At 33.1% G+C, this 23,134-nt stretch overlaps 3 protein-coding genes and 1 long non-coding RNA gene across 5 annotated transcripts; 2 read left to right on the top strand and 2 right to left on the bottom strand.

The window, feature by feature from the left end:
- Nucleotides 1–1,708: 1,708 nt before the first annotated feature.
- On the bottom strand, nt 1,709–6,352 carry LOC146919199 (cation/H(+) antiporter 18-like). The gene is made up of 4 exons (XM_085712442.1): nt 6,254–6,352; nt 4,994–5,244; nt 3,276–4,277; nt 1,709–3,170 (listed from the first exon to the last, which is right to left on the bottom strand). The coding sequence occupies exons 2-4, from the start codon at nt 5,192–5,194 to the stop codon at nt 1,977–1,979; spliced, it is 2,397 nt and encodes a 798-aa protein (XP_085568568.1). The 5' UTR covers nt 5,195–5,244; nt 6,254–6,352; the 3' UTR covers nt 1,709–1,976.
- Nucleotides 6,353–9,849: 3,497 nt separating this feature from the next.
- LOC146919198 (uncharacterized protein At5g41620-like) lies at nt 9,850–13,872 on the top strand. Its single transcript, XM_085712441.1, has 3 exons — nt 9,850–10,288; nt 11,487–11,612; nt 12,112–13,872. Exons 1-3 carry the CDS (start codon nt 9,905–9,907, stop codon nt 13,576–13,578), a joined length of 1,977 nt encoding a protein of 658 aa, XP_085568567.1. The 5' UTR covers nt 9,850–9,904; the 3' UTR covers nt 13,579–13,872.
- A 1,400-nt stretch (nt 13,873–15,272) lies between these two features.
- On the top strand, nt 15,273–17,301 carry LOC146919197 (uncharacterized). Of its 2 annotated transcripts, XM_085712456.1 has the most exons (4): nt 15,273–15,488; nt 15,941–16,073; nt 16,200–16,300; nt 17,062–17,301. In XM_085712456.1, the coding sequence occupies exons 1-3, from the start codon at nt 15,328–15,330 to the stop codon at nt 16,254–16,256; spliced, it is 351 nt and encodes a 116-aa protein (XP_085568582.1). In that variant the 5' UTR covers nt 15,273–15,327; the 3' UTR covers nt 16,257–16,300; nt 17,062–17,301. The 2 variants fall into 2 exon arrangements, with proteins under 2 accessions (XP_085568582.1, XP_085568581.1); XM_085712455.1 differs by having other exon boundaries at nt 16,200–17,301.
- A 4,318-nt stretch (nt 17,302–21,619) lies between these two features.
- On the bottom strand, nt 21,620–22,433 carry LOC146919196 (uncharacterized). The gene is made up of 2 exons (XR_015010661.1): nt 22,309–22,433; nt 21,620–21,817 (listed from the first exon to the last, which is right to left on the bottom strand). It is a non-coding gene; the product is annotated as an uncharacterized LOC146919196 (long non-coding RNA).
- Nucleotides 22,434–23,134: the final 701 nt, after the last annotated feature.

Raw genomic sequence — 23,134 nt, 5'->3', positions numbered from 1 at the left:
TATATTATTTCCTTTTGATTAATCCAACGGTTGCCTGGCAAGTAGAAAAAAGGGGGCAGTTCAGGTGAGAGAAACATCATCAATTTTCCTAATCCTAGTGATTCTTCACCACTGTGCAACTGCAACCTCTGATTTTAGTTTGATTTGATAATCATCATACACCCACCACCCCACATCATCATCGTTTAAACTTCATTTTTTTGCGGTATATTTTCAATCCAAACAAGATTTTTGCCCCTAAGGTCTCAAGTATCAGTTCTATGGGTCGTGTGAATATGTTTAGCCATTGAAATTTTGATTATATAAATTTAGTACGCAAATGGACAAATTTAATTTAACATAAAATTTGGTATTATCAAACTTAACAAAATCAGATCTGCATCATTTTCCTTGTCTACAAAAACATAAGAGGAATTTGGTAAGAAGAAAAATTGAAAAGGAAAATATGATATCAAAGTGAGATGGCTCCTCTGCATTTCCGGTTCAATGGGAATTAGAATTGAGATGAGATGTTGGGCAGTGAAGCAGCTAGTGGTGTGTTTGATGTTGCTGGAGGTGTGAAGGAGAGAAGGGTTGTGGAAGGTGTAAAAGAAATAATCTAATGTTGAGTGTCTATGACAATACCATTTAATCTAATGGTTAAAAACAACTTTCCTATGGTGGGAAAATTTTCCCCCTTCCCATGTGAAATGCCACTCCACAATATTATCATACTCTCTCAACACTATATCATTTTTAACACTATCTTTCACCAATTTCTCTCTCCTACGTTTCCTCTCTTCACCCATCACCACCACCAGCAGCAACCTCTCAAAATCACAATCCACCCAGTTACCACCATGGTTCCCATTCCAATAGCTTGAATTACCATTTTGCAAAACAAGAACATCTCTTGATTCACCATTTCTAGCATTTCAACATGAGTGTGGGAGGTTTAGATTTGTTTCCATTTGTTGGAATATTCTCACTTTCATAAAGCCAGGATCACAAAAATCATCTTCCTTACAACAATTTCGTTTTTCCCTTTTCTAATTTTCATGCAAATTAATTTAATGTTCATAAACATTCAACAGGTAACATTTTCAAAACCCATATGTCCTTAAAACAAATCAAACCCATGTAAAAAATCAAGACCAAATTTTTTATTCAATGATTACAAATTGATATAAATGAAGGTTGAACTCCATTTTCGAAATCCATCCATATATAAAAATTAAGATCCATTTCAGCTCATCAACATTCTACTGTTTTGATTAATATGAATTTTTTGTTGAATTCTAAATCTGAGATTTTTGATGAATGAAAGGGAAAGGATGAGGGGAAGAGAATAAATGAAGTTGTTTAAGTGGTTGGATAAGCAATTTTTGTGTTCTGGACTGAAAACTGAAAACCAAGACCAGGATAGAAGATTAATAGTGTAGTGGTGGTTGGTGGGTGCATGAGTGGGGGAATGGAGGAGAAAGAATGCTGTTGTATGATATAGTATGGACAGACCATTATAAAATCTGTGATCCTCTTTGATCAAATGGTAAAAAAAAACTTTCCCATGGTGGGAAAGTTTTACCCTTTCCCATGTTAAATGCCACCCCTCCAATAACCCCAATTGCAATTTCCAAATGACAAACATTATTGCTCTGAACTAGAAACTTGTTTTTACACCTATCACAATCATACCTCTAAAATGAATGTAACAATATAAGCCAAAGTATTTATATAAACCAACAAACATAAGCTTTTAAGTAGAGAAAACAAAATTTCAAGACATTATGATAATAAATGATAAAAATTAAAGACACATAACAAAAATGTAGAGGAATTTATATTCAATTCAGTACAATAATTTGTTGGACACCTAACAAATTTACGTCAAATAAACTTTCTTATTTATGTAGAATCGGGTCGAATGCAGGTTAGAAATCTTATTCCCGTCCCAAGTTCGAGTTCCACAGCAATACTATACAGAATAGTTAAGCAGATTATGTGTCTCCTTCATGTGAATGTTCCTCTATTTCTGGGCCAAAATTTATTGGCACCCCATTGTGATACTGTTGCATCACCAAAACTGATGCTGTTGTGGGGCAATCTTGGGATACCAACAAGCCACCAACAGGTCCTAGTTCCGGGCACACGCTTCTTTCCAGAGCACAGGCCAATTCACCGGTTGGCCTTAGACCCACAAGAAACAGATTGCAGGAATTAAACTCGCGGATAGTAGCAACTGTTTCGGCAGCATCTTTTACTATTTTCTCTTCGTAGATAACGGAGTCATCACTGGCTGTTTTCAGCTTAAATTCTGCAAGGAACTCCTCATCCTCTGAGATTGATTTACCGCTAGACGAGTCTCCAACGTCAACGCTGGTAATCTCCCCTAAGATAGTAGACTCCACTAAAAAGTGATTAACCACTAATCTTATGCCAGGGTGCTCGGCCATACGAGCTCCATAAGCAAGAGCTTCACGGTCATCACCACCACCAAAGAAAAGCACAGCCACACAGTAAGAAACATTACTTGCCGACACATGACATGTACCACCAAGTCCGCGATCAACAAAAATTCCAACTGAGCATGGTGCATGCTCGAGTACCCTTTTGTTAACAAAGCGAAAATCATTTCTTGTAATGTCTAGTGAACCGTCTAATCTTTGTTGCTTATGAAATGGGAGAATGATGACTGCGGCTCTCTTTCTTTCAGCGGTAGCACATATGTCTTCATGAATGTTAGTCATTGAGGAGATTGCTACCATTGGACGGACACAAACTTGACTTAGTTTCTGGTAAGCCTCAAATGCCACGATAACATGGTCAGAATCTGCACGCTGACCTTTATTCCAAAATGGCAACCCGTTTTTTCTTACTTTCTGTACCATTAGTATTGATGAGGACCTCTCGGAAAATTCTTTCAGGTGCATTGCATACACACAAAGTGTGTCACGCTTCTTGATTCCTCTTGAAGCCTCGATCAAGTTTATCACCGACGGAATATTCCTTGCACCATGGAAGCAGGCAAGAATCCTCAACTGGCTGTCTGCATTTTTCCTTTCAACTGTTTTGTATTTGTAATCAGATATTTTTGCTTTCCGCTTATACGCAGCCATCACAAGAGGAGTGGTCATGAAGGTAGTAACGAGAGCCATGAGAACCATAATGGCAAAGGTCTCGTCATTCAAAACCTGCAGATGCATACATCAAATATCCATCACAGTGATTCATAGGTCGTGAACATGGACCAGATTATACTATATAGGGATTAGTGAGAGCAAGAAAATTCAAAATACCTTTCGATCTTTACCGATGTTGAGGACAATTAATTCAACCAAGCCTTTACTGTTCATCAAGAATCCAAGCACTAAAGACTCATTAAAAGACACTTTACATAAAAGAGACACAACAATAGTCCCAACAATCTTCCCAAAACAAGCAGTAAATGTGACGAAAACTAGAAGACCCCAAGATTGCAGCCCCTGAATGGTAGCTATGTTGGTCTTCAATCCACTTGACACAAAATAAAGTGGGAGCAATAAGCCAGACACAAGATCCTCTATTTTCTCCACAAGAGCACCGGAAAATGGTCCATCTTTTGGAACCAAAATTCCAAAAACAAAAGCTCCAAACATAGCATGAATTCCAATAGCATCTGTGACAAACCCAGCAGCCAGAACAGAAGCTAGTGTAGCACATATGTATAACTCATCGACCGGCTCACCTTCATGGCATTGTTGGGCCATCCATTTGAAAATTGGAAGGACAATGAGGATCGAACAAACGACAAAACCACACCCAGCCAAGAAGACCCAGAGTGAAACAAGAGGAGACTGGCTATTGCCTGATAAGGCAACAGCCAGAGCAAGAAGGATCCAGGCTGCTACATCATTAACTGCCGCAGCCGACATAGCCATTCGTCCGACACTGGTGGTTAAAAGTTTTAACTCGGCCAAAATACGAGCTAATACAGGAAAAGCAGTTATAGAGAGCGCAACTCCCATATATACGAGAAATGCGGAAGTATTTACATCTTTGGCAATCGTTTCTTTCAGAACAAATGACGAACCAATTCCTAGTGCAAAGGGTAAGCTTATTCCGACCATAGCAATTGCAAGGACTCGACCTCCAGTTTTCCGCAGAGATTTAGGATCCAACTCTATGCCTGCTAAAAATAGAAAGAATATGAGGCCAAGGTTTGCTAGAGTATCTAATACTGGAAGACTCTTGGGTGGGAAAACTGCATGTAGATAGCTTTTATTCCGTCCAAATGCTGATGGCCCAAGTAGTATTCCTCCCTGTCAATAAGCAGCCAGCCATGACACACATTACAATCATAAAGTAGTTTGTAACTTGTAAGCCCTCCCTCCCTTCTAAAATAAAACATATACTGTAATAACCCCTCCTTTCCTCATTCAAGCTCTATGTAATACAAGTTGCAAAAACCTTTGCGCTTTTTTAGAGGGAAATTTGTAACACTAAGTGTCAATTAAATGAAGTGTCAAGTGTGATTAACTTCCTCTCAGAATAGAAAGTGGTTTTGCAAACAATGCAATTCTAAATTCTTACACATGTGCATGTTTCTCTTAAGATATATGTTGATTCAAGAACATTGAATTGGTTATAGTCATTGCATTCTTTATCGAAAATTTGACTAAATAATAGACTTGATTTGAGTTTGGACAAGCGGAACACAGTAAAGACTAAAAATTGTAAAATTATATAAAAATGGAACACTAAGACTCTCATTGTTGTATTGCATGGCAATGGCCTAGTGACTCTTTGCTTGTCTGAAAAGAAAAGGATGACAGATTTTATCCCTATGAGTCTTATTGCTACCTCTAAATCAGAGTTTCCCCATACATTAACTAGTTAGTTCCAAAGAAATCCTTTAGAACCAAAAAGAAAAATTAAATAAGCTTCTTACTAATATTCAATTATTTATATTAATTGATAAAAAATAACTTCATTATGACGGTTGTTGTATTTAAACGAAAATAATAAAAGAACTTACAAGAATCTCTGCAATAACTCGTGGTTGCCTTAAAGGTTTTAGAAGATAGGCCAGTCCCCTTGTGACTACAAGAACAAGGCATATCTGCAAAATAGCCAAGGGAAGTGCATAATCAAGAGGGTGATCTCCCTGAAATACACCATTAGATGTGGACTTCATTGGTGGCGGGCAAAAATTTCCAGCTGTAGTATTCGAAGTCATTTTGACAGTGCGAATTCCACTGCAAAACAGTGGATCCACCTAAATATTTTCTGCAGAAAGAAAGACATGTTTCCCAGACATTAGAAACTAATAAAATAAAAACCTGAAAATAGTTAATGACAGCATGCAATGCAAGTTCCAAAAACAAAATAATACACATTAGCAATTTAGCACACATCCAAAACTAACACATCACTCACAAAAACATGAACAACTCTGTTCCGCAACACACTTAAACCATTTTTTGAAAGGACAATTAAACCAACTTAACTTATTCTGTTACTATTGATGAATATATAGGTCTAGGACTAACTTAAACTAACTTAACCGATACTACTAACTCTTAACAAGCGAGTAAGAGAGATCAGTTTGGTTTAATTTTTGGGAGAAAATAAATCCGAACCAATAAAAAATACTTGCTTTTGTTTGGTTTGGATTTTACGATCTTTTCTCAGGGAATCTGAATCAAACCAAACTGATGAAAAAACGGTTTGGTTCAGTTCAATCAGGTTGATATTTTTAAATTTAAAAAAAAAAAAAAATTAAATCAAACATTAAAGATTTTTTATATTACTAAAAGAAATACATACGTTACAATAAAAAACACATTAATCCAACATATTTTTTACAATAAATTAACTATGAATATAGTCTGAAATAATAATAAAATAGAATGGTTTGTTTCAGTTCTAGATTGATCTGTTTTGAATGACGTGAAACTGATTGATTTGGTTCGGTTTAGTTAGACCTAAACATGAAAAAAAATCAAACCAACTTAACTGGTTTGGATTGGATCTTATAATTCATTTGTCATTGGTTTGTTTCTTATACAATACTCTTACAAGGAGAATTAGAAAATGTATGATTCTTTTTTCAACCCCTAAAATATGGTGTTAATCATGTGATTGATTAATACTACTATAAAAAAAGAATGATAAACATGGGATTACTGGTTAAACTTAACGAAGCTTGATTACCAGTGAATTACTTGATTGTTGGACATGATTGAGAATCAAATGGAATAACTTAACAGAAAAATCGAAAACTGAGTAATAGTACCTGTGAAAGAAGAGGAAGAAGATTTGGAGTAGTTTAAAGCATTGCAGTGCTGGAGAGAAATAAGAGGGAAAATGTGGAAGATTAAGGAACGGAATGAATGAATGAATCCAATAGCAAACTCGGAAATGTTTAAAAAACAAGTTTTTCTTTTGTCTTCTGCACCTCTAAAGTCAGCTTCAGGGGCCAGGCCATAAGCCGAAGTCGATTTAATCTTTTAAGTCCCGTCATCTTGATTTTAATTTTAATTTTAATTAATCCAAAAGAAGTGGCATGGACTCGTCACTCACTCATGCTTGGACTGGACAGTTGGATTGGATGGAATGAACCCAACCATTGATTTTCATAAGGGTGGAGAAGCTTCGTTGGCCACTATATAGTTTTTGACTTTCTGCAACGTCAAGCTAATGCTAAAGCTGGTTGGTAACGTCTTCTTTTCTTATTTTAATTTTTGAGATCTAAAGTTAAAGTACAAACAAATAAAGAATCTTAAAAGGACCAAACCATTCCAATATGAAAGGTTAAAGAAAGAAACCATAATTTCAAAGTGGGTTTAGATTAGTTTTAAACTTTTTCTTTTTCTGAAAAAAACAGTTTTAAACTTATATGCACTAAATGAATTTAATTTATAGATTTCTAAAATTATATAGATTGTAATAATACTCTCTGTTTAGAAAATAAATAAGAGTCTTAATTTGTATTTTTATTTTTGGTGTTAACCCGGCGATATTGTTAGGGAAATGGAGTTTAAGTAATATAGAGTTGTTAACCCAATGATTGCAAGTGAAAAGAAGTTCGAGTAATTCAGAGTTCGATTGAGAGATAAATAAGGTCTAGTTAAACATTGTTTTAACTAAAAATCAAACTCGATTTCTCCTAAATAAATAATTCTTGGAAAGCTCATTAACCATTTAAATTTAATCTCTTAGATTAAGAGTCTTGATTTTTAAAATTACTGTCAAAATCTTTTTTGAATAAAATTTCAAAATCATATATGCATTGATATATTATTTCTTGGTTAGTACTCGTGAGCTTAGCTCAGTTGGTAAGGACAATGCATAAAATATGTAAGGTCCTCCGGGGGTTCAAATCCCGACTACCACAAAAAAAAAATTATTATTTCTTGGTTTTTTATTTTTGTAATAATACTTATTATTAGTTTAACTTAACCTCTGTTGCACTATTTAATATATTTCAAATATAATAATCATTTTTTTTAAATAATCTTTTTCTTGAACAAGCCAAAAATAATAAATAATAAATCATTCTTATTTCGTAATGTTGATTGATTTCTTTTTTTTTTTTTTATCAAGCAAAGAAAGCAATAAAATTTAGGAAAGGCCTGAACCAAATACAAAAAGTTACATTATAAAGCAAATCTTGTGTAAGGTAAACCTCAATGAATTAAACTAACAAAACAACCGCTAAAAGAACAGCAACAAATAAATTCCAGAAGCTACAAACCAAACACCCTAATTCACAAAGAAGTTTTGAACACCTAATAAAGAGGTAGAATCTACGGTAGCACATAGATCTTGTTGCATGAACAGAATGCTGCAATTAGCGCTTGTTTTGACCTCTTTTGAATCTGGTTTTGATGCTTGCAATATTGTCTACTCTTTGTTGATTCAACATTTCTTTCTTCTGTCCTCCTGAGCTTAGCGCGGTTGATAAAGACAGTGCATAATATATGCAAGGTTCGAATAAAAAAAAAAAATTTTTAATCTTTTCTCTTTTATACAGGATCGAAGTAAGTAATATTATTTTTGCATCAAAAATGTAATAATTATTTAAGATATCCCATTTTTGAAAGGAAAAAATCCAACTTTTCAAATTATACATCAAAATACATCTTGGGTGGTTTCCCCTTTGTTTTTAGTCTGTTTTTTTGTTTCGGTGGTGCCGGGTTTTGGTCACCGTTTTAATCTTGTAAATACTCTTGAGTGGTTCCCCTTTGCACGCCTTGTGCTAGATAAACTACAGTTGTTTATATATTTATATCTCATTTTTGTTTGTTCAAAAAAAAATACATCAAAATACCTCCTTCGTAATAATATATATACATAAATTTATGTTTTAATAAACATTAAGTACAAAATTGACAAAAAAAAATTAAATTATATACCTTTAAAATTTAAAATAATTATCTACGCATTTCAAGTAACTTGAAGTTGTGATAGCAACAAGTGACTTGGAGCTGACCATATAGACCATAATGTAATTTTATTTAAAAGTCAAAAATACCTTTCTCTATAAAAAAATTTAACTTTTGTTTTGGTGGGATGAGTCATTATTAGAGCCGTAAAAAATGGGTCAGGCTAATGGGTCACCATTATCCTACTATTTTTGGGGTTGGGCCTCAAAATAAGTAGCTCAAATGCACTCGTTTTTTTTTTTTGTCATGACCAATTTTGCCCATAAAAAAACTGGGATGGGTCGGGCTAGTCCGTCGAGCTTCGGGGCGGCCCACTATGAACATATACATTTAATTTTTGTTAAAAAATACTACATTTTTTGAAAAAAAAATTACCAACCGATTTTAAAATTATTAAGAAAAAGATATTTAAATATGTAAACTTAATAAAAATGGGTAAAATTATCTGAATTTTTTAAAGATTATAAATTATTAATTTGATTCAATTGAAATAATAAATCTAATATTTATTTAATATTCTTTTTTGGTGGTGTCCGGGATTCGAACCCGAGACCTTGCATATATTATGCATAGCTAAGCTCACGGGGACATATTTATTTAATATTCAATGTTAATGTAAAAATTATTCACACTGAGAGAAACTAATATATAAAAAAAAAAATAGAGTGAATAAATGAAAAAGATAAATAAATGGGTTGAGTGGGGTTGACCCATGGTCTATATGGATTGGGACGAGCTCTAGAATATGTTACCCACTCATGAATGGGTTGGCATGACCCAATTATGTAGTTGGACCTTCCAGATCGATCTGTGCTGGGATGGGCCGACCCAACCCATTTGACACCTCAGCCGAGGCCTATTGAGCCTTAGAAGACCTTTGACAACAATAAATCGTAGTTACTCACTCAAATTAGGCTCTTATCATGTGGTATCATCATTTCATTATCTTGTATTCCCTCCGGTCCTTTTTACAAGAAACGTTTGACTTTTTAGATACATTGAAAAAATTATGTATTTGATTTAGATTTTAGACTAAATACATAAATTATTCAATGTATCTAAAAAGTTAATTGTTTCTTGTAAATAGGACCGGAGGGAGTATTTTGATAAAAAGGTTTTTAGCGTAGTTTATATATGTTTCGAGACAAAAATAACATATTTAAGACAAAATATAACAAAGACAAGCTAAAAACTATAAATTTTAACTCATGTATAATCAATTTTCCAAGTAAAATCAATTCTATTAACAAATGAAAAATAAAATTATTCATCTTTAAAAATCAATTTTATGGCTCCAAAATTGAAAACAAAAATACATACACTAAAAACATTATTGGGCACACCAACGAGCATAGTGTACTGGGTGTTGTAAGACCCACGTGTAATTAAGCAGAGATCAAAAACGGAAAGAAAACAATAAAAGAGAACAAAAAAAGGTAAAACCACGTTCATTGAAGAGAGAGAAAGAAAACGAAATCACAGTACAGCCATAAATAAAGATGAAAGGTGGGGAAGGGGAAGCGGAAAAGAAGGAAAAATTGGTAGAAAAGTTGAAGAGAGAGGTATTGTTAGGGAAAAGTAAAGGCCCTTCTACTCCATTACTCTCTTCTTCTAAACTTTGGCTTTTCGGTCCTAATAATAACAGTAATAGTGCCGTTATTCGGGACCACTGTTGCCAAACACTACCCTCCACCACCACCGTCTCTGCTAGGAAGCTCGCGGCGGCACTTTGGGAATTCAACCATTACTTCCCACTCTTTGAAATGCATAACGGTGGTGCCGCTGATTCTAGACTTCGCCGCCGCCATTATACACTTCATAAAGAAAAGGGTCCTGATATTTCTAATTTCTTAGCTGATGCTTCTCCAAGTTCGCCCGATCAGGTAAACATTCTTCTGAACTTTTTATAAAGTAAAGTTTCTTAGCTGATTTGGTGTATTGGCTTATGAGGGTGATACTATTCAGTATTCACTGTTTATTCTGCGTTTTATTTAAGTTATGATCCGGTGCATTTAATTTAGTTTTTTTTTTTATTTGGGGAAATTCTTGTATTTATTTTAATCTTGATTATTATTCTATGTTGAAACATTTGATAGGTCAGAGAGATTTATTTATGTTGTTTTAGGTTATGAAATTATTATAATTTTATCTGTTGAATATGTATGTTGACTTCACTTCTATGCTACTACTACTTTATATTAATTCCCTAAATGTTGCTTAGGCATCAGCAATTCATTCTTTATTTGAGGTTTTTATCATTGAATGTTTCAAAAGGACAAAGTTAGTTCGTCAATGTAGATTGATGTTGATGCTAGCTTTATCCATTTCATGAAAATGGCAATCGATGGACAATGTCCGCCAAGAGTTTCATTTTTCCTCCTTGACTCCTTGTGTAGATATATATTCTGTATCTATAAGTGATAAAATGGACTAAATGTTTCCGTTGCCGTCATCCTTCAATTTGAGTCAGTATTGCATTTAATTCAAAAAAGAGACTTTGTTGAGTACTAGGCGTGCCAATATCCATCTCAATGTCGTTTGCTTTTTCTTCCATAGTTCATGCCTCTGCCTGTATTTCTTGTAGACCTTGTTAATCAGTATTTCGTCTTATAAGCACCGAGACATGTTTAGGTGGTAATAGATATCCTTCATTGTTAGTTTGTCATTAATCTTAAGCTGGGAGTTCTCATTGACATTCTAAGAAGCATGGACTGGTAAAATTGTATCGGTGTAGGACAAGTATTCATTTCAATTGTTTTACTTCAATTTTCCAAACTTTTACCAGTGTATAGATGAAAATAGAACTAGATAAATAAATAACAGTATAGGCAAGATGACCTTTAGAGATTAATTATCTCTTTTAATTTCAGTTTTTTTTTTTTCATATTAATTTGCACTCATTTTAAGTGTTGCATTATAATGGTGTTGGTGTCATGTTAGTTTTAAATTTTGTGCTGTCCCCAGTGTATGCATACATTATATTCATGTCTCACTTCTTGTTTGCGCTTTATAGCTGACATTACGACCATTCTGATAGTCATAGAGTACACTTAATCTGATATATATCTACTCTTTCATCAGCCAGCTAGTGCAAGCAGTTTGAGGAGGCATGTTGCAACATCGCTGATGCAACATCATCGGGCAATTGAGAGAAACAACCATACACTACAACCCCTGTCTCCTGCAAGTTATGGTAGTTCCATGGAGGTAAGCATCAATCCTTCCCCCAACCCCTGCTTTTCCCCCTTTTATTTTTTTTGTGACCAACACTTACAGAACAGAAAATTTAACAAGGTAAGAGACAATTCCCATCTAAGTAAACACGGTTTTTCTTTTGGAGGGATGTACCATTTTTGCATCTTATAGTATTACGTCATGGATCCCAGACAGTCACAATTCCAAATTAAGATTGATCACGAGTTTTCTGAATCACTATTAAATAGAGTACTTTGTAAGTCATAAATTTTTATGCCTAAGCAAGTACCCTCATACTGAAAAATTCAATCTTTACCAATAGTTTTTTTCTTTCAAGATAAAAAAACAATAACAGCTGTGTTACTGTTTAGTTTGGTGCAAAAATAACAATTCAGATCTAAATATTTCAAAGTTGAAGTCACTGTGTTTGTAGATTTATTGTGTGTATAGTTGGTTTGTTCAATTTTCAATACTTCATTACATCTTGTGTCTGCCCTTTCTTGATTTGCAGATGACACCTTATAATCCTGCAGCCACTCCTAATAGTTCCTTGGACTTCAAGGGAAGGATTGGAGAGCCACATTATAGTCTCAAAACGTCTACAGAACTGTTAAAAGTGTTAAACAGAATATGGAGCTTGGAAGAACAGCATTCTTCTAACATATCATTGATTAAAGCGTTAAAAACAGAGCTAGACCGTACGCGTATCAGGGTCAAAGAGTTGCTTCGAGATCGACAGGCGGATCGGCATGAGGTTGATGACCTGATGAAACAAATTGCAGAGGATAAATTGGTCAGGAAGAGTAAGGAACAAGACCGACTCCATGCCGCTGTTCAATCTGTGCGGGATGAACTCGAGGACGAGAGGAAATTAAGAAAACGGTCAGAGAGCATACATAGGAAACTTGCTCGGGAGCTTTCTGAGATGAAGTCTTCTTTTACTAGTGCTCTAAAAGACTTGGAGCAAGAGAGAACAAGAAGGAAATTATTAGAGGACCTTTGTGATGAATTCGCTAGAGGAATAAATGAATACGAGCAGGAGGTGCATACACTGAAACAAAAGTCAGAGAAGGATTGGGTTCAGAGAGCTGACCATGATCGTTTAGTACTCCATATATCTGAATCGTGGCTGGATGAACGAATGCAAATGCAACTGGAAGCAACTCAGAATGGTTTTATGGATAAAAATTCCATAGTCGATAAATTAAGCCTTGAAATAGAGACTTTTATTAAAGCTAAACAAAACAGTAGGAGTACGGAAAATCATGTGATAAGGGATCGCCGAAATTCGTTAGAGTCTGTACCACTGAATGATGCCGTTAGTGCACCACAAGCTGTGGGTGATGATGATGATGACGATTCTGTAGGCAGTGATTCACATTGTTTTGAGTTGAACAAGCCAAGCCATATGGGAGCTAAAGTACAGAAAGAAGAGATTGTAGACAAAAATCTTGATGGGACGTTGAAATCCAATGCCAAGAAGAAAAAATCAGTTCCAGGAGAAGGGTTTAAAAATCATATCCCATCTAATTCAAATAAGAAGTCCCAGTCAATTGATGCCGAGGAGGGGTTGACCACAAATACAAGGCTAGTCGAAGGAACTAGAATATCTGAAGAGCCTGAACACTTTGAAATTAGTGAAAGTGGTGGTTTTGAAAGAAAAAACAACTTAAGTGAATTGCACAGCACCAGTAAAAATCACATTATTGATAATCTCATAAGGGGTCAACTTTTGGCATCAGAGGGTGGCAACAATAACAAACATGCCGAACATAATAATTATGGTGAAGCATCTTGCAGCAATGCTGGATGGAGGAATCAGGCTAGCCCTGTGAGGCAGTGGATGGCAAGTCTTGATATATCCGAGGCTTCCAAAGTTCATTCAGGATCAAAAGACAATACTTTGAAAGCAAAGCTTCTCGAAGCAAGATCAAAAGGGCAGCGATCGCGTTTGAGAACCCTCAAAGGGTCCTTTTAGGGGTTTAAGAAATCAGAGAATTTGGTAATAAGTTGGCCAGAACTTGAATCTTGTTGAGGGTCGTCATTATGAGTACAATTCTTCATTCTCTACTTTTGTCTCTCTTCCTTCCCTGTGGAGTTTTTGCTTTGTTCATAACTTAACCGTGCATCTGTAACATTTTTCTTGTTGGGGGTTTATTCTGTATACTATGTAGATGTAGATGTTGTCATGATATGTGCTAAAAGAATTGAATCGACTTATGAGAAGTAAAGACAATTATACGATTTTGGATGTACTTTTCTTTTTCGTTCACTCCTTGTTTCAGTTTGACATGCTAACTTGTTTCAGTTTCAGTATGACATCCTTGACATGCTAACTTGAAATTGACGCTAATTTTGGATACCAACATCACCGTACTTGAGCTGATAAAATAGAGACCTTACAAAAGAGAGGTGTAATATGAATGGGGAATTGAATAAGTGTTTGAGACAACTAATTGTGGGATTGAGTTCATAGCAATAAAAATCATTGCAAGATTCCTACAATTAGTTATTTCAATAACCCCTCATATTAGTTGTAGTAGTATATATTTCACTCTTATTTTATCTGTATGAATTATAAATGACGACAAGGAAAGAAAACTAAGAGAGCACCCACATCCATATCATCTATATGGATGCTATAAATGGGTCACATTGAATACATTATATTATTTTACACTTTTCAATTATTTAAACCATTAAACTACATTTTCTAAATATCCATACCGCTCATCCAAAACTCTAAATTGGGTCACACATAATCATACAATACACCTCAAATTTATAGTTTAAAGTCATATCTTAATTTTATATTATTTTTTACATTAAAAAAGTAGGAAAGAGAGGGTGGCAATGCAGTACCATCCAACTTGTTGGACAAATTGAAATATATGACACAATGTCATAAATCTCTGCAAATATCTGCAAGACACTCTAAAAAAAGAACCAATATTTATGCTCTAATAACAAATCCTAACAACATCTAAAGCATCAGCTTGAGAAACAAGTGTTCTAGCGGATAAAGTCTATATTACTACTCTTGGTGACGGATCTTGAGTTATAAATATCAATTTATTAAATACCACTTTAAAAAGATTTGATCCCTACTGTTAACTTAACATTACTCCCCTCCTCTCTAACAATTTATTAAATACCAATTACCTATAAAAATAATACTACATCAATCAATTCCTCTAAAAAAAATACTTTATCAATCAATTAAGCTTGTACATATTTTTTTATATCTGAATTTAAATTTTCTAGTTTATCATACGACTCTCACAAGGTAATTTTTGGGTCTCACTCGAAAAAATGATAATTGCTCTTTAGACACCTAACAATTGCACAAAAATACCTTGAATTTTAGAAAAGTTCAACATCGAACAAGAGTTAAAAAAACGTTCAATGTACAAATCATGGTTGGACATTGGCTTGCAACATTTGAAGGTTTTTACTTTTTACCAACAATCTTCTGAATGATAGTTAACTCTTGTTCAGCAGTGAATGGTAGTTAACTACCATTGGATGTACGTATTTTTAGAAATTCAAGGTGCTTGTGAGCAATTTTCAGGTGCCTAAAGAGCAATTTCCCAAAAATATGGATCCCAAATTTTGCAGGCCCAAATTTAAATAGCAACCCAATCCAATTTGAAAGCAACGAAGTGCGTGAAATCCAAACCAATGCAAAAAAAAAAATTCGAAACACGAAGAGAGTGATCGGTCGCTGATGGCAGCGTCGTTCAGGTGGTTATTACAACTACACAAGGACGTTCCTAAAGCTGCACGGTTCTATTCAGAAGGCTTAGACTTCACAGTCAACGTTTGCACTCTCCGTTGGGCTGAACTTCAATCTGGTCCTCTTAAGCTTGCTCTCATGCATTCCCCCATGTAATAATTCTGTTTATCACAATGCCCTCCACCTGTTTGATTATTTGTTACTATCATGTCATTATAATAATATGTCTAATTTTGAAAGTGTTATTACCTCCAGAGTCTCTGTAGCGCTGACACTTCTAATTAAAAATGTGTCTGGTGTCAGATAGTATTATCCAGAGTCTACCACCAATGCATGTGATCACATTTAATTAATCTATTTCCTTAAATTATTGTCGGTATTACAATTCTTGATAGAACTCGTAAAAAAATACGATAAAACTTGTATAGCCAATTAGAACAACTAACTAATTAGTCTTACTAACTAGTAAGACTGATAGTAGGGTCGATGTATCCGTGTTCGTGTATGTGTTAGTGTTTCACATGTTATTACTATTTTGTTTGGAATATTGTGTTGTATGTGGAGTGAGTGATGAGTTTGTTTGTGATTGAATTGAAATTGACAGTGACCAAAGCACGCAGAAGGGATACAGTTCACTTCTTTCATTTACAGTGACTGATATCAATACTACTGTGACTAAGCTAATGGCATTAGGAGCTGAACTTGATGGACCTATCAAATATGAAGTCCATGGCAAGGTACTTACTGTCATCAAATCATGCAATGCAATGCAATGCTACTAGTTTTGGAAAAAACTTCACAGCATTGATAATTAGTTGTACTTTGAAGAAGATAAAGTTTGATGTGATTTATCTTGTGAACAGGTTGCAGCTATGAGGTGCATTGATGGACATCTCTTAGGCCTCTATGAACCTGTTTAAGATACCTCAAGAGATTCACTATCACCAATAGTATCATTTTTTTTTGGGTAAAATATGTTTTTCGTCCCTGTAATTATAGGCCATTTGAATTTTCGTCCCTGAGCTTACTAATCCTCCCATTTCGTCCCTGTAAAAGTTAATCACTTGAAATTTCGTCCCTCGCCCCTTTTAATCACTGCCACGTCAGCAAATTACCAAAATGGCATGGGAAATGTCGAAAATACCCCTGACTTATTTTTTTTCCTTAAAAAAAATTTCAAAATTTTGAATTTTTTTTTTAAAATTAAAAAAATCTGAAAAAATAATTAAAAATCATAAAAAATTTCGGAAAAAAAATGTTAAAATTAAAACTGAAAAAACTGAAATTTTTCGGAGAAAAAATCGTAAAAAAAAATTCGGGAAAAAACTGGGAAAGAAAATTTTGTGAAAATTATTTTTTTAAATTAAAATATCTGAAAAAATAATTAAAAAACATAAAAAATTTCGGAAAAAAAATGTTAAAAATAAAACTGAAAAAACTGAAATTCTTCGGAGAAAAAATCGTAAAAAAAAATTCGGGAAAAAGCTGGGAAAAAAATTTTGAAGGAAAAAAAAACAAAAAAAAAATAAGCCAGGGGTATTTTCGTCATTTCCCATGCCATTTTGGTAATTTGCTGACGTGGCAGTGATTAAAAGGGGCGAGGGACGAAATTTCAAGTGATTAACTTTTACAGGGACGAAATGGGAGGATTAGTAAGCTCAGGGACGAAAATTCAAATGGCCTATAATTACAGGGACGAAAAGCATATTTTACCCTTTTTTTTTTAACTATTGAAATTGTAATTTGAGAGAAGCCTTAGCGCAACACTAAAATTGTTGTCACGTGACTGAAATGTTACGGGTTTAAGTTCTGGGAACAGTCTCTTGTGTAAAAAACATGGTAAGGGTGTATATAATACACTAAAAATGGTGAAACCCCTTATCGGATCCTACATATGCAAGAATTTTGTTGCATCGGGTTATCCTTTTATTGAAATTATAATATAATTTATACCGTTGTTTGTTGCTTCTTTTCCTTTTATGTGAAATGTTTTTTCTTGTGATTCCCTGTAATAATTGATAATGGTTGTTTTGTCCATACTAATAGTAACAAGAGCAGTACATTGCGTGTGAAGCAACATGCCTGAGAATAAGGCAAAATAAATCATTCAATGGGAGATTTGAAAGAGGGAATATCTTTGCAGAAGTGACAGGAAATCCCCTTTAATTTTTTGGATAGCTTTTGTAGAAAAGTTTCAACTGCAACAAGTGCATAATTAAGTCACTATATTTTGATGCTGAGAAAAGTAAAGCAAGGCAAAGAAGTGACACAAACCTACCTTCTGGGATTGGTCCTTTCCATTCCTGAACGGGAGATGTTGGAATATCCTCTATATCATTGAATATTTATTTGCATTGCTAATACCCTGTGTATATAGTTCGTGAGGACCTGGCATTTCTTTTAGCACTGTAAACTAGTAATATCTTAGAAGGAGTGCTAATTGGCAACATGCTTCTAATTAAGAATGATTTCTAGAATTTTTCAGTTACATTAGGATAACAAGACGTATGTAAACTTCTGTAAAACTCTGTATAAAAGTGTCTGCAGTTCAACAGCTTGGCATAGACGCAGACAAAGATCATCTATCTTTTTTGGAGGGAAATACTCGAGTGACTTTGAGTTTTGGTGACTTTAAAGCATCACCTTCTCATCCAAATAGGCTTAGATTTTGGAATTTTTAAAATGAAGTTTCCTCAAACAAAATATTATAAGAAAATTAGTTCATTCTCCCCGTTACAATAATTGAATCTCAGCACAGCTTAACATTGCTTGTCATAGATAGTATATACCAAGTTGGAACAAGACAAGAATACACGAGATAGAACTTAGGACAAGAATCTCAGTTCAAGCTTTCGGCACTTATCGATGATTTATAGTTATGTAGCAATCATCTCTGGCATGTTAAAAGAAACCAATTTGGTAACCATATTTGCAAGGCAAGGTCCAACTTAAAGAAATAAACCAATTTGGTAACCATATTATATTTGTATTAATTTTACTGGTATACCACTGACATTATAGAAGTCTAATCAAATCATTTAGTCTGTTATGATAGAACGCAGATTCACTGCAATCTGGCAAAGTCTGTATTTACACGATTATATACGACCTTGGAGATCGATGGATAAAGATCGGACAATGATTATTTCTAGCAGATTGATATAAATTTTTTTAAATTTTGACATTTAAAATGACATCGTTCGATCTCAATCAAACAATCTCAGATGTTGTCATTTCGTGAATGCATGCATTTATTAATACAGGGAAACAAAATTCTGTATAATATGATTTCCTAAAATACCTATATAAAACATCTAAAAGATGAAGTATATATGATGGAACATGAGTAAATCAAAATATGACTTCATCTAAATTATATTCTTTTGATATATATTATTTTAATTTCTTCATCAAATAAATCTCACATTTGTAAATCAGAATTGAAGCAAGTGCTGTTTTCCCTTTTGAAAATTGGATGGGCAAGAATCATTCCATGTTGGAGGCATCTTCAATGACATGCAAGATAACCAATGGCATGCAGTAAGCTAAAGCAGAATTTTAGCAATTAAGTACCAAATAAGGATATCATATGTATCATTAAACATTTCCTTAAGTTCTCCACTAATAAAGAGAAAAACAATGATAATGTTATTATTGTCACATCAAATAAGATAAACTCTAGTTACATTCATTATGTTGTAACTTTGCATTGAAATTTGCTAGGGCATCGTTAATTTTTTATATCGTTTATGCTTTAAGTATATTTTAGATGAGACAAAATGATAAGTAAATTATTAAAATGAATTATTTAAATTAGATAAATAATTAATTTAAAGAGAGATAAAAACAAAGACATCAAAGATGAATATTATAGTTTGTGGACGAGAAAGTTAATTAGCCACTTAAAAATTTGACTAGCTCCCACAAGCCACAGCTAACATATTAATGGCATAGGGTAGAATGTGTACAAAGATGCGCTATAGTATGGTGATTTATATATTTCTTTATGGAGATGATAATAGAGGTTTCTTATGATAAATCACATAAAAGAAGCTTTTATGATAATGACAAAACAAATCCATTCACCGACTCTTGTACCACTTTCCACATGAATTGGAAACATCTAGGCCCCAAGAATAAAGGTAAATCAAACTTTACATAAATTAAAAATTTGTTGCAAACAAACGAAATGCTAAATTCCATTGTAAAATCTCAAGCAAGATTTTTACAATAACATTTTTTGACATTAAATTTACTATAGAGAGTCTTGTGTAAAATGAAATTTCTTCAAAACAAAACTCAAACAAAATGGAAGAAGAGTTTCTTGAAAAAATAGCTTTATTTCTTACATGAAAAAAAAAAAGAGTAAGTCTATTTGATACAACATCAATTATAGGTGAATTTGACATTGAAGTCTATTCGGTAGACGGTAAAATCGAACCCCTCATATTAGTCGGTTTTTTATTAGATATCGAGTTTTTTTTAAAAAAAAAAAAAAACTCAGCATTCATAATTAACTATATATTGCCAGTTTTATTGACTTTGTGATGTTTTACATAGACAAATAATATTATGTGTTAATAGAAATCAACTATCAATTTAGTCCTTAAACTTCACTTTTCTATTCAAATTTGTCCATAAATTATATAAATAGAGTAAGTAGTCCTTAATATATATGAAACCCATGAATTCGGTTTATGTTATTAACACTAAATTGACAAGTTTTATATACAGTTTAAGGACCAAATTGATGGGGAAAAATGATAGTTTATTTATCTTTAATATATTATGTCAATCGTTAGGTTTTAATCCCGATGCTCTTCCTCAAACGTCTTCTAATGCCCCAACTCAATCACTTGAGCTATGTCTTGGAAACTTATTTTGTGCTCGTGAAAATTACATTATGTATAAATTAAAATTATAGGGATACTTTTTGTTTATTAGTAGAGGTTAATGTAAGCATTTTTATTTGACTCATCGTAAAATGTATACTCTCTTATCATTGACTAGAGATAATAAACACATGCGATGTCATGTATTTTGATGTTCAAATAATACTTAAATAGCATGTAAGTGATAGAAATTCGGATGTTTGATTGTTTTAATTTGTCTTTAATTAGCAGTTAATGACAAACAAATTTGATTCTTGTGTTGGCTAAAGATGGAGCAGTGATGAATATAATGATAGCATGAAGAAAGTGATGTTAGATTCTATATGAGTGGGAAAGAGACCACTAAATCTTGCAATAGAGACTTGATGAGTTTATGGAGTTGAAAAGCAGAACACATGCCGCTAATAGTTAGCCTCCTTTCCCATGGTGTGATGTTTGCCATGTTTCATATTCAACTTCGAAACAAATACCAAACAGTGCTGCAAATCATAGAGATTCATATTAATGCAATTAATTTTTGATTTACATCTATTCAGATCCAAAGAGACCAAACTAGTGTAAATTTTCACGCTCGCTGCATTATATTGAGAAGGAAAATTGAACTGAAATCCTTTGATAATTCATTAAATAAATTGGATAAATTAATGCCCATTTTAAGTACTAATTGTCTCTCAAACATAATCGTATGTTCAACTTCAACCAACGATGTAAGGACTTAAATAATCTATATGTAAGTATTTTTGAGTCTTGAAGTTTTTCCTAACCCAGGTAAACCTAAAGAACCCAGGTCCTGTAAACTTTTATTTCATTAAAAAAATATTCACTATCTCATGATAATCGATATATTGTTTGTTTTGAAAAGAGTGTCGGTTTTAATTATTTTTAATGTAATTTTGATTGTTTTTCTTTAATTGTGTCTTTAATACTAAAGTATTAATATCAATTTTTTTATGAAATATCAATTTATTATTCTCCACTTTATATTTATCGTAATAGAAATACACTAATAATAGCTCATAAAATAATTTAATAAAATAACAAATTTTTCTTTATTTATAATAGACTTTTTTTTATAAATTTGTCAAATGTGAAATATATACACACACAAAAGGAATGTTTTTAGTCATTTAAATATACTTTGTATTCATAAGTTACTAAAAAAAATACTGGATTTTTTCATCTTTGCAAATTCTTAAAATTCTATTATTGAGAATAAAAAATTATCTACGCCTAAAAAGGCACCTTGAGACAACTGGAAATTAAGCACGTGTATGTATGTATATTTAGAAGTAACAAATTATAATTACATATATCTGTTGTAATCAATCTTCAACTTCATATCATACAAATTAAGAAGACGCATAAAGAATACTGAAAATAACTATGTACTAAAAAAAAAATATTGAAAAAACGATTCGTGGAATAAACATTATATGAGTATATACATTGGTACTGAATCTTGACCGTCATAGATATTTGCATTCAGACACTTTTAGCTGCTACTAGTAGAACTGGAAGAGTACTGGAACAAACACAATTCATCAAGTTACTTAGCCTGCGTATAACCATAGCTGAAAAGATGAACCTAGCTGAAAAAAATGAAATACGAAACCACACTATAAAGTAATATGAGGAAATTAACAAATTAACACCTAAATTAAAGAAAAAATATATAAAAATATTATCTTATGAGTTACACTAAAAAAAAATACACTATCATGTGCCTTCTACATATATATAACCAGCCTTAGAAAAAATGTGCAATATATGATCCAGATCTTTTTTTTTTTTTTTGAGAAAACATGCTCAAAATCTTCTTAATAATCAACTTTTGGGTCAACAAGACAAGTCCAAATACAAAGAGAAAGAAGAAGAAAAAATAGTAATAGAGAGAAAGGAAGAAAAGGGAGCTCCCTTCAGTCCAAGTATAGGAAACTTAAGATTCAATTTGTCTCCCGCATCATTCACTCATTTGATGAGTATATGTTTTTATATATTCACTCAACATTTGGATGAATGAGTCAGCAGCTAATTGAAATCCTATTGTCACCCATGAGTGGACTAAAGAAAGCTCTCTTACCATTCATGTATAATTATGGAATCATGCATGCTTGTAGTGATATTCACCATATATTTTGGTCACTAATTATTTTAGAAGGATTTTGAAAGATAATGACAGTTGGAAGAGTGGAACTATATTGTCGAACAAGTAGTTCATATTAGCAAGGAAGGAACTACAAGGGCCTTTTTATAAGCTCACAATAGGAACCTAGCTCTAGGTTTATTACAAAATTTATTTTACTATAACTTTTCAAATAAATAAATTCAAATATATAAATATTTTTTAATGAAAGATAATAGTCTTCAAAGTGCACAAAATATCAACCGGGAAGCCAAAACCAAAACAATGACCAAATTAATTAATTTACGTTTTAATAATGGAAAGGAAGTTATTCACATTCTGCTTGCCCCATAATATTAGTGATTAGTCCTATACATTCTTGTACTACCAATTAGTTTTCTGCATCATGAGAAGAGTGTCGAACTTGAATTATATTTAAAACAAAAAGAAATTAAAGAAGGTTGATGCTCAGCCCAAATGAAAAAGAAAGGAATACATGACCAGTGATTTGAATAGAAATTTAATTTAATTTTGTTTGTATGTATATTTTTCTGGTTTTAAAATATAAATAAAACATTATATTTTATATAAGGCCTTGTCTTCTTTTTATAGGAGATACGTGCTTGTTTTTTACTTATATTTAAGATTGGAGTGTGGCAATATGTCGAAACTCGGGCGAAGCATGCTCGACTACTTGTACAGGAGGAGGCTTTTTGGAAGCAAAGAGCGAAAATGCACTGGTTAAAGGAAGGGGACATGAATACTAAGTTCTTTCATACATCTG

The sequence above is a fragment of the Medicago sativa genome, chromosome 5 (assembly GCF_051527215.1).
Source record: "Medicago sativa cultivar Bolivia chromosome 5, Bolivia_mono, whole genome shotgun sequence".
Taxonomy (NCBI): Eukaryota; Viridiplantae; Streptophyta; class Magnoliopsida; order Fabales; family Fabaceae; genus Medicago; species Medicago sativa.
This window is presented reverse-complemented; position numbering and strand designations above follow the sequence as displayed.